This window comes from Entelurus aequoreus, linkage group LG03 (genome assembly GCF_033978785.1).
Source record: "Entelurus aequoreus isolate RoL-2023_Sb linkage group LG03, RoL_Eaeq_v1.1, whole genome shotgun sequence".
Taxonomy (NCBI): domain Eukaryota; kingdom Metazoa; phylum Chordata; class Actinopteri; order Syngnathiformes; family Syngnathidae; genus Entelurus; species Entelurus aequoreus.
Window position 1 is genome coordinate 93585669 of NC_084733.1, and position 23181 is coordinate 93608849.

Consider the following 23181-nt stretch of genomic DNA (forward strand, 5'->3'; position numbering starts at 1 on the left):
TACAGACGGAGACACGGCCCTAATCTACTGGCTTAATCGATAACGGGCAAACACAAGAGCTTCCCTTTCCAGTTCATGCAAGAGCTGAGCAAAGCTAATGGAAATGGAAGCAGCTGGTGCAGCACTCAGGCACCTAAAGAGGCCACAATTTGAACCTCCTCGTGTTGCTTAAAGCTCCGTCTATATGCTTTTAAACGCTAATTCCTTAGAAGACTCCAGCTACATCATTAGCACCATTATCGTAAAGGTTTACCAGACCATTTATGACCATACTTCCTTAAATACACCCTAAGTGCACCTCTTGTTCAGTTTCTGGAGGTGTAATGGCCAAGTATTTTGTAAATATAGTCTATATTTTACCGTCTATCCACAAGAAGGTATACCGTGGAACACCCGTAAATCGCTCCCCTTTACATCAAAAATCCGTTTCTTTCCACCTACTCGTCAAGTCCTTGTCCACCGTGTTCTTCTTCCAACTAAAAGTGCCCGGGGAACTCGACAGAATTGACCAAATTCCTTCATTTTCTTAAAATATACAAACCCCAAAAGCAGTGAAGTTGTCACGTTGTGTAAATGGTAAATAAAAAGAGAATACAATGATTTACAAATCCTTTTCAGCAAAGACAAGATACTTGACGTTCGAACTGGTTATTTAAGAAAGTTGAGGAATGCTCATCGAAGACTTATTTGGAACATCCCACAGGTGTGCAGGCTAATTGGGAACAGGTGGGTGCCATGATTGGGTATAAAAGCAGCTTCCATGAAATGCTCAGTCATTCACAAACAAGGACGGGGCGAGGGTCACCACTTTGTCAACAAATGCCTGAGCAAATTGTTTTAGAACAACATTTCTCAACCGGCTATTGCAAGGAATTTAGGGTTTTCACCATCTACGCTCCGTAATATCATCAAAAGGTTCAGAGAATCTGGAGAAATCACTGCACGTAAGCCATGATATTACGGACCTTTGCCCAGAAACAGCTTGTGTACCGAAAAACTCGTTAGCTCAGGCACTTGTAACCCTCAGGCTCCAACTGTCCAATCTGAGTCTGTGAGCATGAACTGATGAAGCCCAGACTTCCATCCATCCATCCATTTTCCCGCCGCTTATCCGAGTCCGGGTTGCAAGGGCATCAGTCTAAGCAGAGATGCCCAGACTTCCCTGTCCCCGGCCACCTCCTCTAGTTCTACACGGGGAATACTGAGGAGTTCCCAGGCCAGCTGTGAGACATAGTACCTCCAATGTGTCCTAGGTCTGCCCGGAGGTCTCTTCCCGGCTGGACATGTCCGAAACACCGCATCAGGGAGACGTACAGGAGCCATCTTAGCTGGCTCCTCTCGACATGAAGGAGCAGCGGCTCTACTCTGAGTCTCTACCGGATGAGCGAGCTCCTCACCCTATCTCTGAGGGTGATCCCAGACATCCTGCGGAGGAAACTCATTCCTGCCGCTCGTATTCGCGACCTTGTCCTTTCGGTCATTACCCGAAGTTCATGACCATAGGTGAGGGTAGGAGCGTAGACCGACCTGTAAATCGAGAGCTTTTCCTTCTGGCTCAGTTTCTTCTTCACCCAACAGACCGGTGCAGGGACTGCATCACTGCAGACGCCGCACCAATCCGTCTGTCAATATCGCGTTCTATTCTTCCCTCACTATGCCAACTTTCGGCCGGGAGGCTCGTAACCCAAATTTTTGCTCGAAAATCAATCAATCAATTCCTTTATTGTCATTGTCATAATAACACTTAAGTCATACAATGCCTGAGCCATCTCAGCTGGCTCTTCTCGACGTGAAGGAGCAGAGGCTCTACTCTGAGTCTCTCCCCAGATGACCACCCTCCTCACCCTATCTCTGCCGCTTGTATTCGCGATCTTGTCCTTTCGGTCATTACCAAAGTTCATGACCATAGGTGAGGGTAGGAACGTAGACCGACCTGTAAATCGAGAGCTTCGCCTTCTGGTTCTGTTTCTTCTTCACCCCAACAGACCGGTGCAGTGACTGCATCACTGCACCAATCGGTCTGTCAATCTTGCGTTCTATTCTCCCCTCACTATGCCAACTTTCGGCAGGTAGGCTCGTAACCCAAATTTTTGCCCGTAAATCAATCAATCAATCAATCAATCAATCAATCAATCAATCAATCAATCAATCAATCAATCAATCAATCAATCAATTATTTTATTGTCATTGTCATAATAACACTTAAGTCATACAATGTCCGAGCCATCTCAGCTGGCTCCTCTCGACGTGAAGGAGCAGCGGCTCTACTCTGAGTCTCTCCCCAGATGTCCGAGCTCCTCACCCTATCTCTGCCGCTTGTATTCGCGACCTTGTCCTTTCGGTCATTACCTAAAGTTCATGACCATAGGTGAGGGTAGGAACGTAGACCGACCTGTAAATCGAGAGCTTCGCCGTCAGGCTCAGGTCCTTCTTCACCACAATAGACCGGTGCAGTGACTGCATCACTGCAGACGCCGCACCAATCCGTCTGTCAATCTCGCGTTCTATTCTTCCCTCACTATGCCAACTTTCGGCCGGGAGGCTCGTAATCCAAATTTTTGCTTGTAAATCAATCAATCAATTCCTTTATTGCCATTGTCATAATAACACTTAAGTCATACAATGCCCGAGCCATTTCAGCCGGCTCCTCTCGACGTAAAGGAGCAGAGGATCTACTCTGAGTCTCTCCCCAGATGACCGAGCTCCTCACCCTATCTCTGCCGCTTGTATTTGCGACCTTGTCCTTTCGGTCATTACCCGAAGTTCATGACCATAGGTGAGGATAGGAACGTAGACCGACCTGTAAATCGAGAGCTTCGCCTTCTGGCTCTGTTTCTTCTTCACCCCAACAGACCGGTGCAGTGACTGCATCACTGCAGACGCCGCACCAATCCGTCTGTCAATCTCGCGTTCTATTCTTCCCTCACTATGCCAACATTCGGCCGGGAGGCTCGTAACCCAAATTTTTGCTCGTAAATCAATCAATCAATGAATCAATTAATTCCTTTATTGTCATTGTCATAATAACACTTAAGTCATACAATGCCCGAGCCATCTCAGCCGGCTCCTCTCGACGTAAAGGAGCAGAGGCTCTACTCTGAGTCTCTCCCCAGATGACCACGCTCCTCACCCTATCTCTGCCGCTTGTATTCGCGACCTTGTCCTTTCGGTCATTACCCAAAGTTCATGACCATAGGTGAGGGTAGGAACGTAGACCGACCTGTAAATCGAGAGCTTCGCTTTCTGGCTCTGTTTCTTCTTCACCCCAACAGACCGGTGCAGTGACTGCATCACTGCAGACGCCGCACCAAACCGTCTGTCAATCTCGCGTTCTATTCTCCCCTCACTACGCCTACTTCGACAACGGTAAAAAGTCCAATTGCGATGGAGTTAGTTCCCCGAGAACTATGTCATTGTGAACATTGCTGACCTTTGCTGCTGCCTTCCTCTTGCTGCTGTGCTGTCATTTCTCCATTCTTCTTTCCTTCCGCATCGTTGTGTGGCTCGAGCAGACCGAGCCGCCGGGCTCTGCTGTCGTTTGGTGCTTCCCTGCCACAAAGGGATGCCCCGCATCGCCGACCTGTCGGTCAAAACCAAAGACGTGTGGGAGATCCCGCGGGAGTCGCTGCAGTTGATAAAGCGTCTCGGGAACGGGCAGTTTGGGGAGGTCTGGATGGGTATGGATCCTGTCTTCTCCGGAAGAAGGGGCCGCATGGAGGAGGCCACACTTGGACAGGAGGGACTTCGGACTGACTCCAAAACATCATTCTCTTTTCAGTTTGGAAGCATTGTGGAAAAAACAAGTCCGAAGACCCTCCTGGCTCCGTCCCAAGATGGCCTCCTTCACTGTCCTCACTGCATGTCCCCCAGTAGTTAACTGTGTATGCCTTCCCTCCCTTCCTTGTAGAGTGTGCAGATGGTTTGTGCTTTAATTTAACGGGCGTGTGTGTCAACTCCATCCCTGACACTGTGGGCTTGAGTCACGATGCCTGGGAGGTCCGCAGAGACACACTTGAATTGGAATTAAAGCTGGGGACAGGATGTTTTGCTGAGGTTTATTACGGTAAGAATAACAAATCTTGCCCACAATGTCTTTTTCCACAGGGGTTAACTTGAATTTGAATTGTTCATTTTGATTAGCCACAGTAAAATAAAAGTAAATAAATATATAAGGTCAGGAAAAAACACTGTCATGATCCATGGTTCGGATGATGTTTTTGTTATGTTCTGTTAGTTTTGGACTCTTTTAGTTCCTATTTGACACCTGAGTTTGTTTTAGTTACCATGGTACTTCACCTGCCTCTGGTGTTCGGGACGCGCACCTGCCGCTAATCAGAGGACTATTTAAGCTTGCCTCTGCCAGTCAGTCATCCTGGCGTCATTCTGTCAAAACGTGGTTTTCGCTTACTGTGGGGTCGTTCTCCCAGGAAGGCAAACGGACGACTACGGACAGGATTTGCAGGTAGGAACATGATTTAATTTTAAGAAATAATCAACGAGGTACAAAACAGAAAACAACCCGAAGGCAAGCTTGCCTATCGCACGCGGAAGCTAAGGCAAAAACTTAGGACATGAAACTATAGACATGAACCTCACGAAACTGTGGCATGAAACAAACACGAAACTGTGGCATGAAACAACTAAGACTTACGTAGTCCAGGCATGAGGCAAACAACTAACGACGCCAGGACGACTGACTGGCAAAGGCAGGCTTAAATAGTCCTCTGATTAGCAGCAGGTGCGCGTCCCGAACACCAGAGGCAGGTGAAAATCATAAGTAGCCATGGTAACAAAACAAACTCAGGTGTCAAACAGGAACTATAAGAGTCCAAAACTAACAGAACATAACAAAAACATGATCCGGACCACGGATCATGACAAACACTGAGGCAATTTCATCCCCACAAGCCTGTTTCGCAGGTTTCCCTGCTCTTCAGGGGAGTTTCTCCTATATTCTGCTCTACCCCGGTATTGAGCACTGTATAAAAGATAAACCACAGTAACCTCGACTATATATTTATATATATATATATATATATATATATATATATATATATATATATATATATATATATATATATATATATATATATATATATATATACAACAAAAAAAAAGTGAAATAACTGAAAACATGTTTTATATTCTAGTTTCTTCAAAATAGCCACCCTTTGCTCTAATTACTGCTTTGCACACTCTTGGCATTCTCTCCATGAGCTTCAAGAGGTAGTCACCCGCAAGGGTTTTCACTTCACAGGTGTGTGTGAAGCTCATGGAGAGAATGCCAAGAGTGTACAAAGCAGTAATCAGAGCAAGGGGCGGCTATTTTGAAGAAACTAGAACATAAAACATGTTTTCAGTTATTTCACCGTTTTTTTTGTTTAAGTCCATAACTCCACGTGTGTTCATTCATAGTTTTGATGTGACAATCTACAATGTAAATAGTCATGAAAATAAAGATTGAATTGAGAAGGTGTGTCCAAACTTTTGGCCTGTACTGTATATACAGTATATATAAAATCCCCTGAAGAGCAGGGAAACCTGCGAAACAGGCTTGTGGGGATGATATAGCCTCTGTGTTTTTTCCTGACCTAACATATATTCCACTCTACCCCGGTTAATGACAACAATGATAATGATAAATATATGAACTATATGTCTAGGCTAACTACTATTTGGCTAGTTTAGGCTCCTGCTGCCTGACTGGTGCTACTCTATTGATCTGCCAAACTTATTTACAGTTCCCTGCACAAACCAGTAGGGTTTGTTTTGGCAGATGACACCCAGTTCCTATGCTCCAATTCCCCCAGAAAACAGCTGGATCCTTCGTCCCAAAGTCTTCATCACTGTGTTGCTACAAAAGCCCACTGTGACGTTTAAATGGTCTAACACAGTGGAACCCGTTTATGTCGACCGACTCATCAAAATGAATTTTGGTGTAGAAAACAATATATATATATATATGTATACACGTTTTTTCGGAGTATAAGACGCACCGGCCGAAAATGCCCACATTTTTCAACCCACTTCAACCATTCCACCGTCAAAACATTCCTTTAATCAGGACAAAAAACTAAGTTGTTTAATGAACTGGACAAATTCCCGAATTTCCAGAAATTCCAGGAATTCCGTAATACCATTTCTCAGTTAAAAATGTTACTACTTTAACATTTCTCAACCGATTTGATAAATTCCAACACCAACCATTTTAACTCATTCACTACATTCAAAATATCTAGCATTTTCCAAAAAAAAAACTCCCGCTTTTCCCGAAATTCCCAAATTTCCATGAAATTCCAATTGAAAAGAATGGGACACAACTCCCACATTTTTCAACCAATTTAAACCGTTCCACCTTCAACATATTCCACTCATCCTGGGCATTCAAACTATCATTTTTTCAAGTTCAAAAAAATTCCAGGCATACCCGGAATTCCATTTTTTCCCCACACCCTTTTTTCTGTCGACTCCTCCTGCCCACCGTCCAAACATTCCTCTTAATCAGGACAAAAAACAAAGTTGTTTTTTGAACTGGAAAAATTCCCGGTTTTCCCGAAATTCCTGAAATTTCTTAATACCGTTTCTCAATTAAAAATGTTACTACTTCAACTTTTTTCGACCGATTTGAAAACTTCCAACACTAACCATTTCAACTCATTCAGAACATTCAAATGTTTTAACATTTTCCAAAAAATTCTCACTTTTCCCGAAATCCACAAATGTCCATGAAATTCCCATTGAAATGAATGGGACATTTTTCTCCACAATTCCCAAATTTTTCATCCAATTTGAACCGTTCCAACTTCAAAATATTCAGCCGGTTCAAAATTGTGTGCTCTTCTTAAAAAATCTAAAAAAAATTCCCGGTTTTCTAAGAATTCCCAGTTTTCCATTTCCATTTTCAACCTATTCAAACCATTCCCCCTTCAACATATTCCACTCATCCTGCACATTCAAACTATCAGTTTTCCAAGTTGAAAAAATTCCGGGAATTTTCACCCTTTTCTCTGGCTACTACTTCCACATTTTTCAACTCACTTCAACTGTTCCGCCATCAAAACATTCCTCTTAGTCAGGACAAAAAAACTAAGTTGTTTTTTGAACTGGAAAAATTCCCGGTTTTCCTGAAGTTCCAGGAATTCCGTAATACCATTTCTCAATTAAAAATGTTACTACTTCAACATTTGACCAATTTGAAATATTCCAACACCAACCATTTCAACTCATTCAGAACATTCAAGTCTTTTAAAATTTTCCAAAAAAAATTCCCGCTTTTCCCGAAATTTCCCAAATTTCCATGAAATTCCCATTGAAATAAATGGACATTTTTCCAAAGTTTCACAATTCCCACATTTTTCATCCGATTCAAACCGTTCCAACTTCGAAATATTCAGCCTGTTCAAAATTGTGTGCTCTTCTTCAAAAATAAAAAATAAAATTCCCTGTTTTCTAAGAATTCCCAGTTTTCCGGGACTTTTTTCCCATTCAAAATTAATTGGCCATTTTTCAAACATTCACCATTTCCACATTTTTCAACCTATTCAAACCATTCCACCTTCAACACATTCCACTCATCCTGGAAATTCAAACTATCATTTTTACAAGTTGAAAAAATTCTGGGAATTCCTAGAATTCCCGTTTTTTTTAAAACCCTTTTTTCACCCTTTTTTCTGTCTACTACTTCCACATTTTTCAACACACTTCAACCGTTCCACCGTCAAAACATTCCTCTTAACCAGGACAAAAAAAAACGAAGTTGTTTTTTCAACTGGAAAAATTCCCGGTTTTCCTGAAGTTCCAGGAATTCCGTAATACCATTTCTCAATCAAAAATGTTACTACTTCAACATTTGACCAATTTGAAATATTCCAACACCAACCATTTCAACTCATTCAGAACATTCAAGTCTTTTAAAATGTTCCCAAAAAAATTCCCGCTTTTTCCGAAATTTCCCAAATTTCCATGAAATTCCCATTGAAATGAATGGGACATTTTTCAAAGTTCCACAATTCCCACATTTTTCATCCGATTCAAACCGTTCCAACTTCAAAATATTCAGCCTGTTCAAAATTGTGTGCTCTTCTTCAAAAATAAAAAATAAAATTCCCTGTTTTCTAAGAATTCCCAGTTTTCCGGGACTTTTTTCCCATTCAAAATTAATTGGCCATTTTTCAAACATTCACCATTTCCACATTTTTCAACCTATTCAAACCATTCCACCTTCAACACATTCCACTCATCCTGGAAATTCAAACTATCATTTTTACAAGTTGAAAAAATTCTGGGAATTCCTAGAATTCACGTTTTTTTCAAACCCTTTTTTCACCCTTTTTTTCTGTCTACTACTTCCACATTTTTCAACACACTTCAACCGTTCCACCGTCAAAACATTCCTCTTAACCAGGACAAAAAAAAACGGAGTTGTTTTTTTAAGTGGAAAAATTCCCGGTTTTCCTGAAGTTCCAGGAATTCCGTAATACCATTTTTCAATTAAAAATGTTACTACTTCAACATTTCTCGACCGTTTTGAAAAAAATTCCAACACCAACCATTTCAACTTATTCAGAAAATTCTAGTTGTTTTTTTTACCGGTTTCAAATAAATTCCCTCTTTTCCGGGAACTCCCAAATTCCTAGGAAGTTCCCATTGAAAAGAATGGGACAATTTTCCAATTTGCACAATTCCTACATTTTTCAACCTATTCAAACCGTTCCAACATCAACACATTCCACTCATCCTGGACATTCAAACTAACACTTTCCCAAGTTCCAAACCAAATTTCGGCTTTCCTGGAAATTCAAACTCTTCGACATTCAAACCATTCCAACATTCCAACCGTTCTTACATCCATGAATTGATTAACGTGGACCCCCGACTTAAACAAGTTGAAAAACTTATTGGGTTGTTACCATTTAGTGGTCAATTGTACGGAATATGTACTGTACTGTGCAATCTACTAATACAAGTTTCAATCAATCAATCAATACTACATTCTGTCAGCATTTCAGTTCAATGGAGCATTCACACGCAAACCCATCTGTCAAGTATTGGTGGTGACGAACCCCAAGATGCAGAGATGGCAGGCTTGATACAGGAAGACATGATCTTTAATGTCCAAACACAAACCAGTAACCAGGAGATAGGAAACAGGATACCAGGAAAACAGATCAAGTGGAAACAACGAACAGGAACCAGCAAACCGGAAAGCCTGATTGGCAATTGCCACCAGGTGTGCCAGACTGCCACTCAGGGACAGGTGAGGGGAAAACAGCGCTCAGAGAGACAAGCAGGAAACTGAACCAAAATAAGAGCGCAGACAGGAAATAAAACAAACACGAGGAATAAACTCAAACCTAACCAAACTGTCAGTGACAAGCCTGACACCTTCAGGAATGGCCTCTCTAGTTAACAAAAGCTTTACTGTCATCCAAAGAAAGGACCGCAGCAATTTCACTTACGTCGACAGCCTCTTACTGTATGCCCACGTAGGTCAGCCGGGCGTCAACATAAACGGGTCTCACTGTACCCACCCTACTAATCTTCCAAGCATGTTTGTTGCCTGTCTCTGTCTTCATGTTGAATTCCCTTAACGACTGGAGATCCTCTGGCAGAATGAGATCAGTGGAACCCTTCAGACTGGAAGAGATTACAGGCCTGCTTTTATTAATCATCCCACCAAGGATTATTTGTATTGTGGCTCTCAAATCCTTGCCGGTTTCTGGCTTTGAAAATCCAAATCTGATACGCGGTTAATTATCCGTTAAGAAGTCGAGGCGGTTCTCTGATCTCCAGCTGCGTGGCATGGTTGCATCAAAAGGTGATCTTGTATGCATGCCTCACCAATCACCCGTGCAGTGGAAGTAAACTGACGCTTGCTTGCTGTGCACGTGGCAGGAACTTGGAACGGCACCACCAAGGTGGCGGTGAAGACTTTGAAGCCCGGCACCATGTCCCCCGAGTCCTTCCTGGAGGAGGCTCAGATCATGAAGAAGCTCCGCCACGACAAGCTGGTGCAACTCTACGCCGTCGTGTCCGAGGAGCCCATCTACATCGTCACAGAGTACATGGGCCAAGGTACGAACGGACGACATTTCCAGAAACTTTACAAAGCTTGTGGGATTTTGAAAAAAACGGTGAAAAGGCTTGATTCCATAATGCAAACTCCATCCATCCATCCATTTTCTACCGCTTATTCCCTTCGGGGTCGCGGGGGGCGCTGGAGCCTATCTCAGCTACAATCGGGCGGGAGGCGGGGTACACCCTGGACAAGTCGCCACCTCATCACAGGGCCAACACAGATAGACAAACAATATTCACACTCACATTCACACACTAGGGCCAATTTTAGTGTTGCCAATCAACCTATCCCCAGGTGCATGTCTTTGGAGGTGGGAGGGGCCTATCCCCAGGTGCATGTCTTTGGAGGTGGGAGGAAGCCGGAGTACCCGGAGGGAACCCACACAGTCACGGGGAGAACATGCAAACTCCACACAGAAAGATCCCGAGGCCGGGATTGAACTCACGACTACTCAGGACCTTCGTATTGTGAGGCAGACGCACTAACCCCTCTGCCACCGTGCTGCCCTAATGCAAACTCATTGCGGTTTAATTTAATCCAATTTTTTTTTGGGCAGTGAAGTTGTCACGTTGTGTAAATGGTAAATAGAAAGAGAATACAACAAATCCTTTTCAACTTATATTCAATTGAATAGACTGCAAAGACAAGATATTTCATGTTCACTTTTCCACTTTGTATCAGTCCATCTTAGATGAGCTCGGGCCCAGCGAAGCTTTTCTGGGTGTTGTTGATAAATGGCTTTGGCTCTGCATAGTAGAGTTTTAACTTGCACTTGCAGACCAACTGTAGTTACTGACAGTGGTTTTCTGAAGTGTTCCTGAGTCCATGTGGTGATATCCTTTACACACTGATGTGGCTTTTTGATGCAGTAGCGCCTGAGGGATCCAAGGTGTGTAATATCATGGCTTACGTGCAGTGATTTCTCCAGATTCTCTGAACCTTTTGATGATATTACGGAGCGTAGATGGTGAAATCCCTCAATTCCTTGTTGAGAAATGTCGTTCTTAAACAATTTGCTCAGGCATTTGTTGACAAAGTGGTGACCCTCGCCCCGTCCTTGTTTGTGAACGACTGAGCATTTCACGGAAGCTGCTTTTATACCCAATCATGGCACCCACCTGTTCCCAATTAGCCTGTTCACCTGTGGGATGTTCCAAATAAGTCTTTGATGAGCATTCCTCAACTTTTTTCACTCTTTTTTGCCACTTGTGCCAGCTTTTTTGAAACATGTTGCAGGCATCAAATTCCAAATGAGCTAATATTTGCAAAAACTAACCAGTGTGAACATGAAATATCTTGTCTTTGCAGTCTATTCAATTGAATATAAGTTGGAAAGGATTTGTTGTATTCTCTTTTTATTGAGCATTTACACAACGTGACAACTTCACTGCTTTTGGGGTTTGTAGTACGGATGGTAAACATTGGAGTCCAAAGGTGGAGCCGCTAGATGTTTTATTCAACTAGAGCCAAAGAATCATCTCCAAGTTTCCCGTCCTGCAGTTCTCTATAAACAGTGGTCATGTTTTGATGGATGCCAGAATGAACACAGCAAGTTTTAAGTTTTATTCCAGTTCCACATTGTTTCAAGTGCTTTGTGTTTGCTAGCACCCAAATAACTCCTACAAGGACTTGAATGTATTGTTATTGTTCCACTACAGGGAGTTTACTGGACTTCTTGAAGGACGGGGAAGGACGAGGGTTGAAGTTGCCTAACCTCGTAGACATGTCAGCCCAGGTATGCTGAGATTACCTTTTTGACCAAAAGCAGAACATTTTAGACAAAATATTCCTGATTCAAACAAATTCCTAACAAGACATCTATTCATTCTACGGCTGGAGGGATTTGTCGACTTCGTCAAAGTCTTTTTTCTCACTTAAAAATGTACCATTTGAAGGGAAAACAGGTCATAGAATCAGAACCAGAATCAAAAGTACTTTATTAATCCCAGAGGGGAAATTGAGATTTTCAGCACAATCCCATTCAAGATCAGACAAACATTACAGGGAGACAGAACGGGATCAAACACTACAGGGAGACAGAACGGGATCAAACATTACAGAGAGACAGAACACGATCGCTGACGGGTCTGCCAACTTCCGTCGCCCCTTACAAAATAAGGTGAGAAACAAGTAAACATTGGGGAGGTAGGGAATAAAAAAATATTCAGTCAAAGGCTGGACTCCAGGGAGGGGGTCCAGACTGAGGCCAAGGGGGAAAAAAACTCATAGCCATAGCACACATAAACAAGTTACATAGAATCAACAAAACTTGCAACAAAGGGGAGGGAGTGGGAGCTACGGAGGCCGGCTGCTGCTGTATAGCGCTACTGAGCCGTCCATCGCCCTTAAGGGGAGTCAAGCTGTGGTGAAGGTGGGGGATGGGAGGTGGGGGGGGGGGTGCATATGCCCATTGTTCAGGGTGTTGTTGTGTCTGTAGGCCTGGAGCAAAGTTCAACTCCCAGGTGTTGTTGAGGAGGGAGGGAGTTCAGAGCGTCCATCACCGAGGTGTCCTCGGGTAGTTTGTTCCATAGTCAGCTTTGTAAACTGTGCAAATGAGAAATGACCTGGTAATTTCCATCCATCCATCTTCTTCCGCTTATTCGAGGTCGGGTCGCGGAGGCAGGAGCCTAAGCAGGGAAGCCCAGACTTCCCTCTCCCCAACCACTTCGTCCAGCGCCTCCCGGGGGATCCCGAGGCGTTCCCAGGCCAGCCGGGAGACATAGTCTTGCCAACGTGTCCCGGGTCTTCCCCGTGGCCTCCTACCGGTCGGACGTGCCCTAAACACCTCCCTAGGGAGGCGTTCGGGTGGCATCCTGACCAGATGCCCGAACCACCTCATCTGGCTCCTCTCCATGTGGAGGAGCAGCGGCTTTACTTTGAGCTCCCCCCGGATGACAGAGCTTCTCACCCTATCTCTGTGGGGTCCCCACATCAGCGGTCCTCTCCAAGGTTTCTCATTGTCCCATTGGGTTGAGTTTTTCCTTGCCCTGATGTGGGATCTGAGCCGAGGATGTCTTTGTGGCTTGTGCAGCCCTTTGAGACACTCGTGATTTAGGGTTTTATAAGTAAACATTGATTGATTGATTGATTGATACTTGAAGTCATTGACCTCTCGCAGAGTGTTGCCATCTGATGTTGTTATTGGCGGGTGGTCCGTGTGTAGGTTATAGGTGATTACCTCAGTCTTCTTTGCGTTCAGTCTGAGGCCAACCCTGGCACATTCCACCTCCACTCTGTTCAGGAGTTCCTGTGCCTGCTCCACGCGATCAGACAACAGGATCTCTCGCAGAGCGTTGCCGACTGATGTTGTTATTGGCGGGTGGTCCGTGTGTAGGTTATAGGTGATTACCTCAGTCTTCTTTGCGTTCAGTCTGAGGCCAACCCTGGCACATTCCACCTTCACTCTGTTCAGGAGTTCTTGTGCCTGCTCCCCGCAATGAGCCAACAGGATCTCTCGCAGAGCGTTGCCATCTGATGTTGTTATTGGCGGGTGTAGGTTATAGGTGATTACCTCAGTCTTCTTTGCGTTCAGTCTGAGGCCAACCTTGGCACATTCCACCTCCACTCTGTTCAGGAGTTCCTGTGCCTGCGCCACGCGATCAGACAACAGGACCTCTCGCAGAGCGTTGCCATCTGATGTTGTTATTGGCGGGTGGTCCGTGTGTAGGTTATAGGTGATTGCCTCAGTCTTCTTTGCGTTCAGTCTGAGGCCAACCTTGGCACATTCCACCTCCACTCTGTTCAGGAGTTCTTGTGCCTGCTCCACGCGATGAGCCAATAGGACCTCTTGCAGAGCGTTGCCATCTGATGTTGTTATTGGCGGGTGGTCCGTGTGTAGGTTATAGGTGATTACCTCAGTCTTCTTTGCTTTCAGTCTGAGGCCAACCTTGGCACATTCCACCTCCACTCTGTTCAGGAGTTCCTGTGCCTGCTCCACTGGATCAACCAACAGGCAGATGTCATCTGCGTAGTCTAGGTCTGCCGGGGCTACAGCAGGGGTTCTTCTAGACCTTATTGGTGTAATTGTGAAGCAAAGCTCCTGCTCCCGCTCATTGATGGCTTTCCTGAGCGCATAGTCCAGAGCTATGATAAAGAGGAAGGGGGCGAGAGTGTCTCCCTGCTGCAAACCTGCCAGGATTTCAAACTCCTCGTTGATGCCATCTGGGGTTACCACCTTGGCTCTTGTGCCCTTGTACGTGGCCTCTATGGCCCGGAGTAAATTTGGGGGGACCCCGTAAGCCTTGAGGATTCTCGGCATTATGCCTCTGTCTATTGAATCAAATGCCTTTTAGAAGTCAATGAAACACAGTACTGCTGCCAATTTGAGATAAAGAGACAATTCCAATTTCAAGCCTCGATGGGTAAATGTCAAAAAACTGGATCAGTCAGGCCCTGAATTTTGAAAGCAGGAAAAAAGACTTCTGCCAGACTTGCATATGTGATCCAGCTAAGTGGTGCTCATGCTAAGTAGGACAGGCGTTTCTAATGAGGGCAATCAACCTCAAGGGCCCTAGAGACGCCCAATGAAGGCTTTTCATGGGAATATGAGGGAGGCTATTTGTGTCATTGACAAAAACAAGGTGAAGTGTTACAGCACCACCATTATTCCATCTAGTCTTCAGGATGTCCATAGCTGTCGGTCTTGTCCTGTGTTGGTTTTGTTCTATGGATTCCCTAGCTTGGTGTTTAGTTCTTGTCCAGCGCTCCTATTTTGGTTCGGTTGTGGTCCTGCTCTGACGTGACCACTAACCGAGCGCCGTTCTCCTCACCTGTCCCCGTTTAGTGTTTCCACCTGTTGCCTCAGCTAATCATGCCCCTTTCACATGACCGTCTCGCCACTCATAAGGGGCGGGTCTAATGTTCGCTTTCAGCGACATTTTACGTTTTTCATGTTTGTTTTCTATGCTATGCCAAGAGAGTTGAAGTTTTGCTAGGCTATGCTTCTCGTGGACTTCCCAGCGCCCCCTGAGTAGCTGCTATTTTGGAAATGCCCTGACGTTGTATACGGCGCCCCAGGGATGGCTCCGCCCACTCCTGTTTGTGAGCAGATGTTGATGTGTGTGCTGCAGGTGGCAGCAGGCATGGCGTACATCGAGAGGATGAACTACATCCACAGAGACCTGCGCTCTGCCAACATCCTGGTGGGTGACAACCTGGTGTGTAAGATCGCGGACTTCGGCTTGGCCCGACTGATCGAAGACAATGAATACACGGCTCGCCAAGGTCAGTCTCCCAACACACCAAATATCTTCCACAACTCTTGTTCACTTTGCACTTCTTTGTAGGTGTGCATGATAAAGATGGCTACTTTGCACATTTCAATCCATACGAAGGGTACCAATTCTCGGTACCTGGGAATCGGTACCAATACTAGATGGTACCAATTTTCCCTACTTCTGGTTGTGTTCATGTGTTCATGTGTGTTTAATAATAACATCTTTTAACAGTGATGATTTATTAATGATAAATGGGGTATCCAGTTGGAGTTACACTTCTAAGTTTCAGTATACATACATACGTACATACATACATACATACATACATACATACATACATACATACATACATACATACATACATACATACATACATATATACATACATACATACATACGTACGTACATATATACATACATACATACATATACTATATACATACATATACTGTATACATATATACAAACATACATATATATATATATACATACATACATACATACATACATATACTGTATACATATATACATACATACATACATACATATACTGTATACATATATACATACATACATACATACATACATACATACATACATACATACATACATACATACATACATACATACATATACTGTATACATATACACATACATACATACGTACGTACATACATACATACACACATACATACATACTTATACTGTATACATATACACATACATACATACGTACATACATACATATATATGTACATACTTACATATATACGTACATACATACATACATACATATATACGCACATATATACGTACACACATACAGTACATACATACATATACTGTATACATATATACATACATACATACATACGTACATATATACGTACATACTTACATATATACGTACATACATACATACATATATACGCACATACATACATGTATACATATACATACATACATATATACATACATACATATATACATATGTACGCACATACATACATGTATACATATACATACATACATACATATATACATATATACATACATACATATATACGTACATACATACATACATACATATATACATATGTACGCACATACATACATGTATACATATACATACATACATACATATATACATACATACATATATACGTACATACATACATACATATATACATACATACATATATACATACATACATATATACGTTCATACATACATACATATATACATACGTATATATACATACATACATACATACATACATACATACATACATACATACATATATACATACATACATACATACATACATATATACATACATACATACATACATATATACATACATATATCATCATCATCATCATCGGCAGTCACTCGTAGTCGAGTATGACTGTCCTCAGAATGGATGGATTCCCATTCGGGAGGACGCCTGCGCGTGACGTCTTTTAGCGTGGGGAGACTGATGCGCCTGCAGCCACCACACGGTCCTTGGCAGAGAGGGGCCTTGATCCAGTGGCATGGATCCATGACGACTGGAGACCACTCTCTGTTGCAGCCTTCATCCGCCTTCAGTGCCGTTGTGACATGCAGTGTCATCCTCCGCCACTTCCACCGTTGAGGTCTTTGAAATGCTATTCAACCCATAGCTGGGACCCTGACAGGTACTACCACCCCGGGTCAGAGTGGACCTGGGAGCAATGATGACTGAGGGGTAACTCCACCTTCCCCAAAACTCCAGAACTCCCGAACTGAAGCCTCATCACCGGATGCAGTTTTGAGTCATACCCAGGACAGTATATATACATATATATATATATATATACATACATACATACATACATACATATATACATACGTATATATACAGTATATACATACATACATACAGTTGCAATTCCAAGACATTAGCTGTCAGTAGTGTATAGGCTACGATGTGTTGCCTTGTCAGGGAGTAGTCTTTGCCATTAAGCTGAATCTTTATAAGTATTGTACTTATTTCACACTTACTGTTTGATTGTAAAGTTGATCTTAGACTGCGTTTACGCTGCAGGCCAATGTGGCCCCAAGTCCGATTTTTTACGAAATCCGATTTTTTTTCCCAGCTGACTGTTTGGATTACAAGTAACATGTAATCTGTATCAGACTCCAGTATAAACGTGCACAGGCCCCAACGTGGCCCCCATGTGGCCTCCACATCACTTGCATGCACAGTTCGATAAAGTGAAAACAAAAGAAGTTGACCGGATTCCTTAAATGAACAAAGGAAGTCGCTACTGCTACTACAAAATAAAATAAAAGTCGCCACATCTTAAAAATAAGTGTTTTATTTACATGAAAATAAATTAAAGTAATATAACGTATGAATATACATTAAAAATATATATATATATATATATATATATACTGTATATATATATATATATATATAGTTTGTGTTGCAACATGGACATTATTACAATGATTGGAGTATGCGGGAAGAACTGTGGATAACATCGGCCTGTCTGCCCTGCAGGATGAATGTTGAGGACCAGTCATAGACAATTTAGAGTGAAAAGCAAATGTTATTTCCACTTGCATACAAAACATTCTAACTTGGATTGTTTCCCTGGCTTGGAGACTCTCCTGAAGGACAGTGCAGCGAAGACACAACAAACTCCCTTCTTGTCTCTCATGGACACTCACCTGTTGTTGTTGACTTTGGACTATTGACTGCACAACATCAAGGCCGTGGAACAGAGACACGCGGCAGGCTTACACACACACATGCATCCCCCCAAAAAATATACGCCACACACACATACCCCACCCCCCATCCAACGCCCTTGACGCGAATTCCTTAGGGGTGAAGAGCTGCAGCCTGCCACCGTGGCCCCCCCACACCCTCCCCTCTGTTGCAAGTCTGGAGATGTATGTTGTAATATGTATATGTGCTTTGCTATGGAGGTTTTTTCCCAACTCCAGACTGAACAATCATCCCCATTGCTCATGTCCGTCCTGCAGGTGCCAAGTTCCCCATCAAGTGGACCGCCCCCGAGGCCGCCCTGTACGGGAAGTTCACCATCAAGTCGGACGTTTGGTCCTTCGGCATCTTGCTGACAGAGTTGGTCACCAAGGGCCGGGTGCCTTACCCAGGTGAGCACTCGGCATGTCACTCCAACTCGCACGGGACTGGTGTAGTTTGTCCCACACGTTGTTTTATGTTAGTAAACAGGTGCTTTGATGGTTGGGTGATCTCAACCTGGCTGTCAGAATGTGAGAGAAGACTTGATTACTTGCTCTCTTCTTTTATGAATTTATTATGGGTCTACTGAAAATGTGACTAATCAAAAGTATACATACAGCAATGTTAATATTTGCTTACATGTCCCTTGGCAAGTTGACCTGCAATAAGGCGCTTTTGGTAGCCATCCACAAGCTTCTGCTTGACCACTTGACCACTAAATTGCTGCAGTTCAGCTAAATGTGTTGCTTTTCTGACATGGACTTGTTTCTTCAGCATTGTCCACACCTTTAAGTCAGGACTTTGGGAAGGCCATTCTAAAACCTTCATTCTAGCCTGATTTAGCCATTCCTTTACCACTTTTGAGGTGTGTTTGGGGTCATTGTCCTGTTGGAGGTAATCCTCCTTTTTCATTGTCCCATTTAAAGCAGCAGTTCCATTGGCAGCAAAACTGGCCCAAAACTGGTCTCCTAATAATGATAAATAAATGATAAATGGGTTATACTTGTATAATAATATAATAATAATAATAATAATAATAATAATAATAATAATAATTATATATATATATATATATATATATATATATATATATATATATATATATATATATATATATATATATATATATATATATATATATATATATATATATATATATATATATATATATATATAATAATAATAGATTTTATTTGTAAAAGCACTTTACATTGAGCAAACAAGCACAAAGTGCTACAGTGCATTTAAAAAATAAAAATAAAATAAATAAAAATTTAAAAATTTAAAAAAACAACGCTATAACCACAAATAGCTGCCCCGAATAAGTAAAATAAATAGTAAAAAAAAACAAAACTAGAACAGCCTAATAGCTAGAACTAACACACATATATCTGTATTTCAAGCCGTAAGACTCTTGAACGCATCATAATTAAATTATCCCCTCAACTCCCCCCAAAATGGATAAACTCGCTGGAATAAAAAAGACAATATAACATACATCCATAAACGTGGACGCATGTGAAAAAATGCAATATATTTATCTGTACAGTAATCTATTTATTTATCTATATATATTTATTTATTTTATATATATATATATATATATATATATATATATATATATATATATATATATATATATATATATATATATATATATATATATATATATATATATATATATATATATATATATATATATATATTTATATATATGTATACACTTTACATTGAGCAAACAAGCGCAAAGTGCTACAGTGCATTTAAAAAATAAAAATAAAATAAATAAAAATTAAAAAATTAAAAAAACAACACTAGAACCACAAATAGCTGCCCCGAATAAGTAAAATAAATAGTTAAAAAAAAAAAAATAGAACAGCCTAATAGCTAGAACTAACACACATATATCTGTATTTCAAGCCGTAAGACTCTTGAACGCATCATAATTAAATTATCCCCTCAACTCCCCCCAAAATGGATAAACTCGCTGGAATAAAAAAGACAATATAACATACATCCATAAACGTGGACGCATGTGAAAAAATGCAATATATTTATCTGTACAGTAATCTATTTATTTATCCATATATATTTATTTATTTTATATATATATATATATATATATATATATATATATATATATATATATATATATATATATATATATATATATATATATATATATATATATATATATATATATATATATATATATATATATTTATATATATGTATATATATAATAGATTTTATTTGTAAAAGCACTTTACATTGAGCAAACAAGCGCAAAGTGCTACAGTGCATTTAAAAAATAAAAATAAAATAAATAAAAATTTAAAAATTTAAAAAAACAACGCTATAACCACAAATAGCTGCCCCGAATAAGTAAAATAAATAGTAAAAAAAAACAAAACTAGAACAGCCTAATAGCTAGAACTAACACACATATATCTGTATTTCAAGCCGTAAGACTCTTGAACGCATCATAATTAAATTATCCCCTCAACTCCCCCCAAAATGGATAAACTCGCTGGAATAAAAAAGACAATATAACATACATCCATAAACGTGGACGCATGTGAAAAAATGCAATATATTTATCTGTACAGTAATCTATTTATTTATCTATATATATTTATTTATTTTATATATATATATATATATATATATATATATATATATATATATATATATATATATATATATATATATATATATTTATATATATGTATATATATAATAGATTTTATTTGTAAAAGCACTTTACATTGAGCAAACAAGCGCAAAGTGCTACAGTGCATTTAAAAAATAAAAATAAAATAAATAAAAATTAAAAAATTAAAAAAACAACACTAGAACCACAAATAGCTGCCCCGAATAAGTAAAATAAATAGTTAAAAAAAAAAAACTAGAACAGCCTAATAGCTAGAACTAACACACATATATCTGTATTTCAAGCCGTAAGACTCTTGAACGCATCATAATTAAATTATCCCCTCAACTCCCCCCAAAATGGATAAACTCGCTGGAATAAAAAAGACAATATAACATACATCCATAAACGTGGACGCATGTGAAAAAATGCAATATATTTATCTGTACAGTAATCTATTTATTTATCTATATATATTTATTTATTTTATATATATATATATATATATATATATATATATATATATATATATATATATATATATATATATATATATATATATATATATATTTATATATATGTATATATATAATAGATTTTATTTGTAAAAGCACTTTACATTGAGCAAACAAGCGCAAAGTGCTACAGTGCATTTAAAAAATAAAAATAAAATAAATAAAAATTTAAAAATTTAAAAAAACAACACTAGAACCACAAATAGCTGCCCCGAATAAGTAAAATAAATAGTTTTAAAAAAAAAACTAGAACAGCCTAATAGCTAGAACTAACACACATATATCTGTATTTCAAGCCGTAAGACTCTTGAACGCATCATAATTAAATTATCCCCTCAACTCCCCCCAAAATGGATAAACTCGCTGGAATATACATACATCCATAAACGTGGACGCATGTGAAAAAATGCAATATATTTATCTGTACAGTAATCTATTTATTCATCTATATATACACTACCGTTCAAAAGTTTGGGGTCACATTAAAATGTCCTTATTTTTCAATGAAGATAACTTTAAACTAGTCTTAACTTGAAAGAAATACACTCTATACATTGCTAATGTATAGAGTGTCATTTCATTCATTTGCAGCTATTCTAGCTGCAAATGTCTGCTTTTTGGTGCAATATCTACATAGGTGTATAGAGGCCCATTTCCAGCAACTATCACTCCAGTGTTCTAATGGTACAATGTGTTTGCTCATTGGCTCAGAAGGCTAATTGATGATTAGAAAACCCTTGTGCAATCATGTTCACACATCTGAAAACACTTTAGCTCGTTACAGAAGCTACAAAACTGACCTTCCTTTGAGCAGATTGAGTTTCTGGAGCATCACATTTGTGGGGTCAATTCAACGCTCAAAATGTCCAGAAAAAGAGAACTTTCATCTGAAACGCGACAGTCTATTCTTGTTCTTAGAAATGAAGGCTCGAACACAAAATTGTTTGGGTGACCCCAAACTTTTGAACGGTAGTGTATATATTTATTTTATATATTTATTTATATATTATTTATATATAATTATTTATTTATACATGCACCTTATTGCTTTTTTATCCTGCACTACCATGAGCTTATGTAACGAAATGTTGTTCTTATCTGTGCTGTAAAGTTCAAATTTGAATGACAATAAAAGGGAAGTCTAAGTCTAAGTCTAAAAAAAGGCTTTTTTTAAAAAGAAGGGTTTTTAAGCCTTTTTTAAAAGCATTCACAGTCTACGGTGCCCTCAGGTGGTCAGGGAGAGCGTTCCACAGACCGGGAGCAGCGGAGCAGAAAGCATTAGTAAAATTCTGTCTCGGAGGTCCTTTTTACTCAACATATATGTCACTCGGGAGTGACCAGTGTGTTTCCTGATGGGTCTGTAGCGCCCCCTAGCCTGCCCCTAGCTGGCAAGACACACAAACAAACACAATCCGATTCGAGCCTGAAGGCTCCCTCAAAGTTTTGCAACTTCTCCTGACGATGGAAGGAACCCACACCGATACAAAGTTCCGTATTTCCCTTTCCAGGCATGAACAACCGCGAGGTGCTGGAGCAGGTGGAGCGGGGCTACAGGATGCCGCGCCCCCAAGACTGCCCCCTTTCTCTGCACGAGCTCATGCTGCAGTGCTGGAAGAAGGACGCGGAGGAGCGGCCCACCTTCGAGTACCTGCAGGCCTTCTTGGAGGACTACTTCACGGCCACCGAGCCTCAGTACCAGCCGGGCGACAACCTCTGAACCTTCTCCGTGCGGACTCTGGTCTGGAACTGGACACCGAGCGCTGAACTTCCCGGACTTGCCTCTCTTTTTGTGGGCATCGGTGAAGCTTCCTGAGCTCGTATCAGTTCCAGGGTGGGAAATACACCCGCTGGTGGGAGGGTGTCCAAAACATCTTCTCTAAGGATGCAAGATATTCTTCACTTTGGAGGTCATGAAGTCAATCATTTGTGGTTTTTCTGAAAGAAATCCTTTTTACCTACAAAACCCCAAAAGCAGTGA

The 23181-nt window shown here is 40.8% G+C and overlaps 1 protein-coding gene across 3 annotated transcripts in view; it reads left to right on the forward strand.

Moving 5' to 3' along the window:
• LOC133647138 (tyrosine-protein kinase Fyn-like) overlaps positions 1–23181 on the forward strand; it is a 79099-nt gene extending 55918 nt beyond the window's left edge. The window contains exons 8-14 of one of the 3 annotated variants that reach the window (XM_062043276.1): positions 3513–3677; positions 3908–4063; positions 9895–10074; positions 11737–11813; positions 15148–15301; positions 18314–18445; positions 22712–23181. In XM_062043276.1, coding sequence (XP_061899260.1) covers positions 3513–3677; positions 3908–4063; positions 9895–10074; positions 11737–11813; positions 15148–15301; positions 18314–18445; positions 22712–22920 — 1073 coding nt within the window. In that variant the 3' untranslated portion in view covers positions 22921–23181. The remainder of the gene's footprint in view (positions 1–3512; positions 3678–3907; positions 4064–9894; positions 10075–11736; positions 11814–15147; positions 15302–18313; positions 18446–22711) is intronic. The other 2 variants (XM_062043273.1, XM_062043274.1) reach the window with 2 other exon arrangements.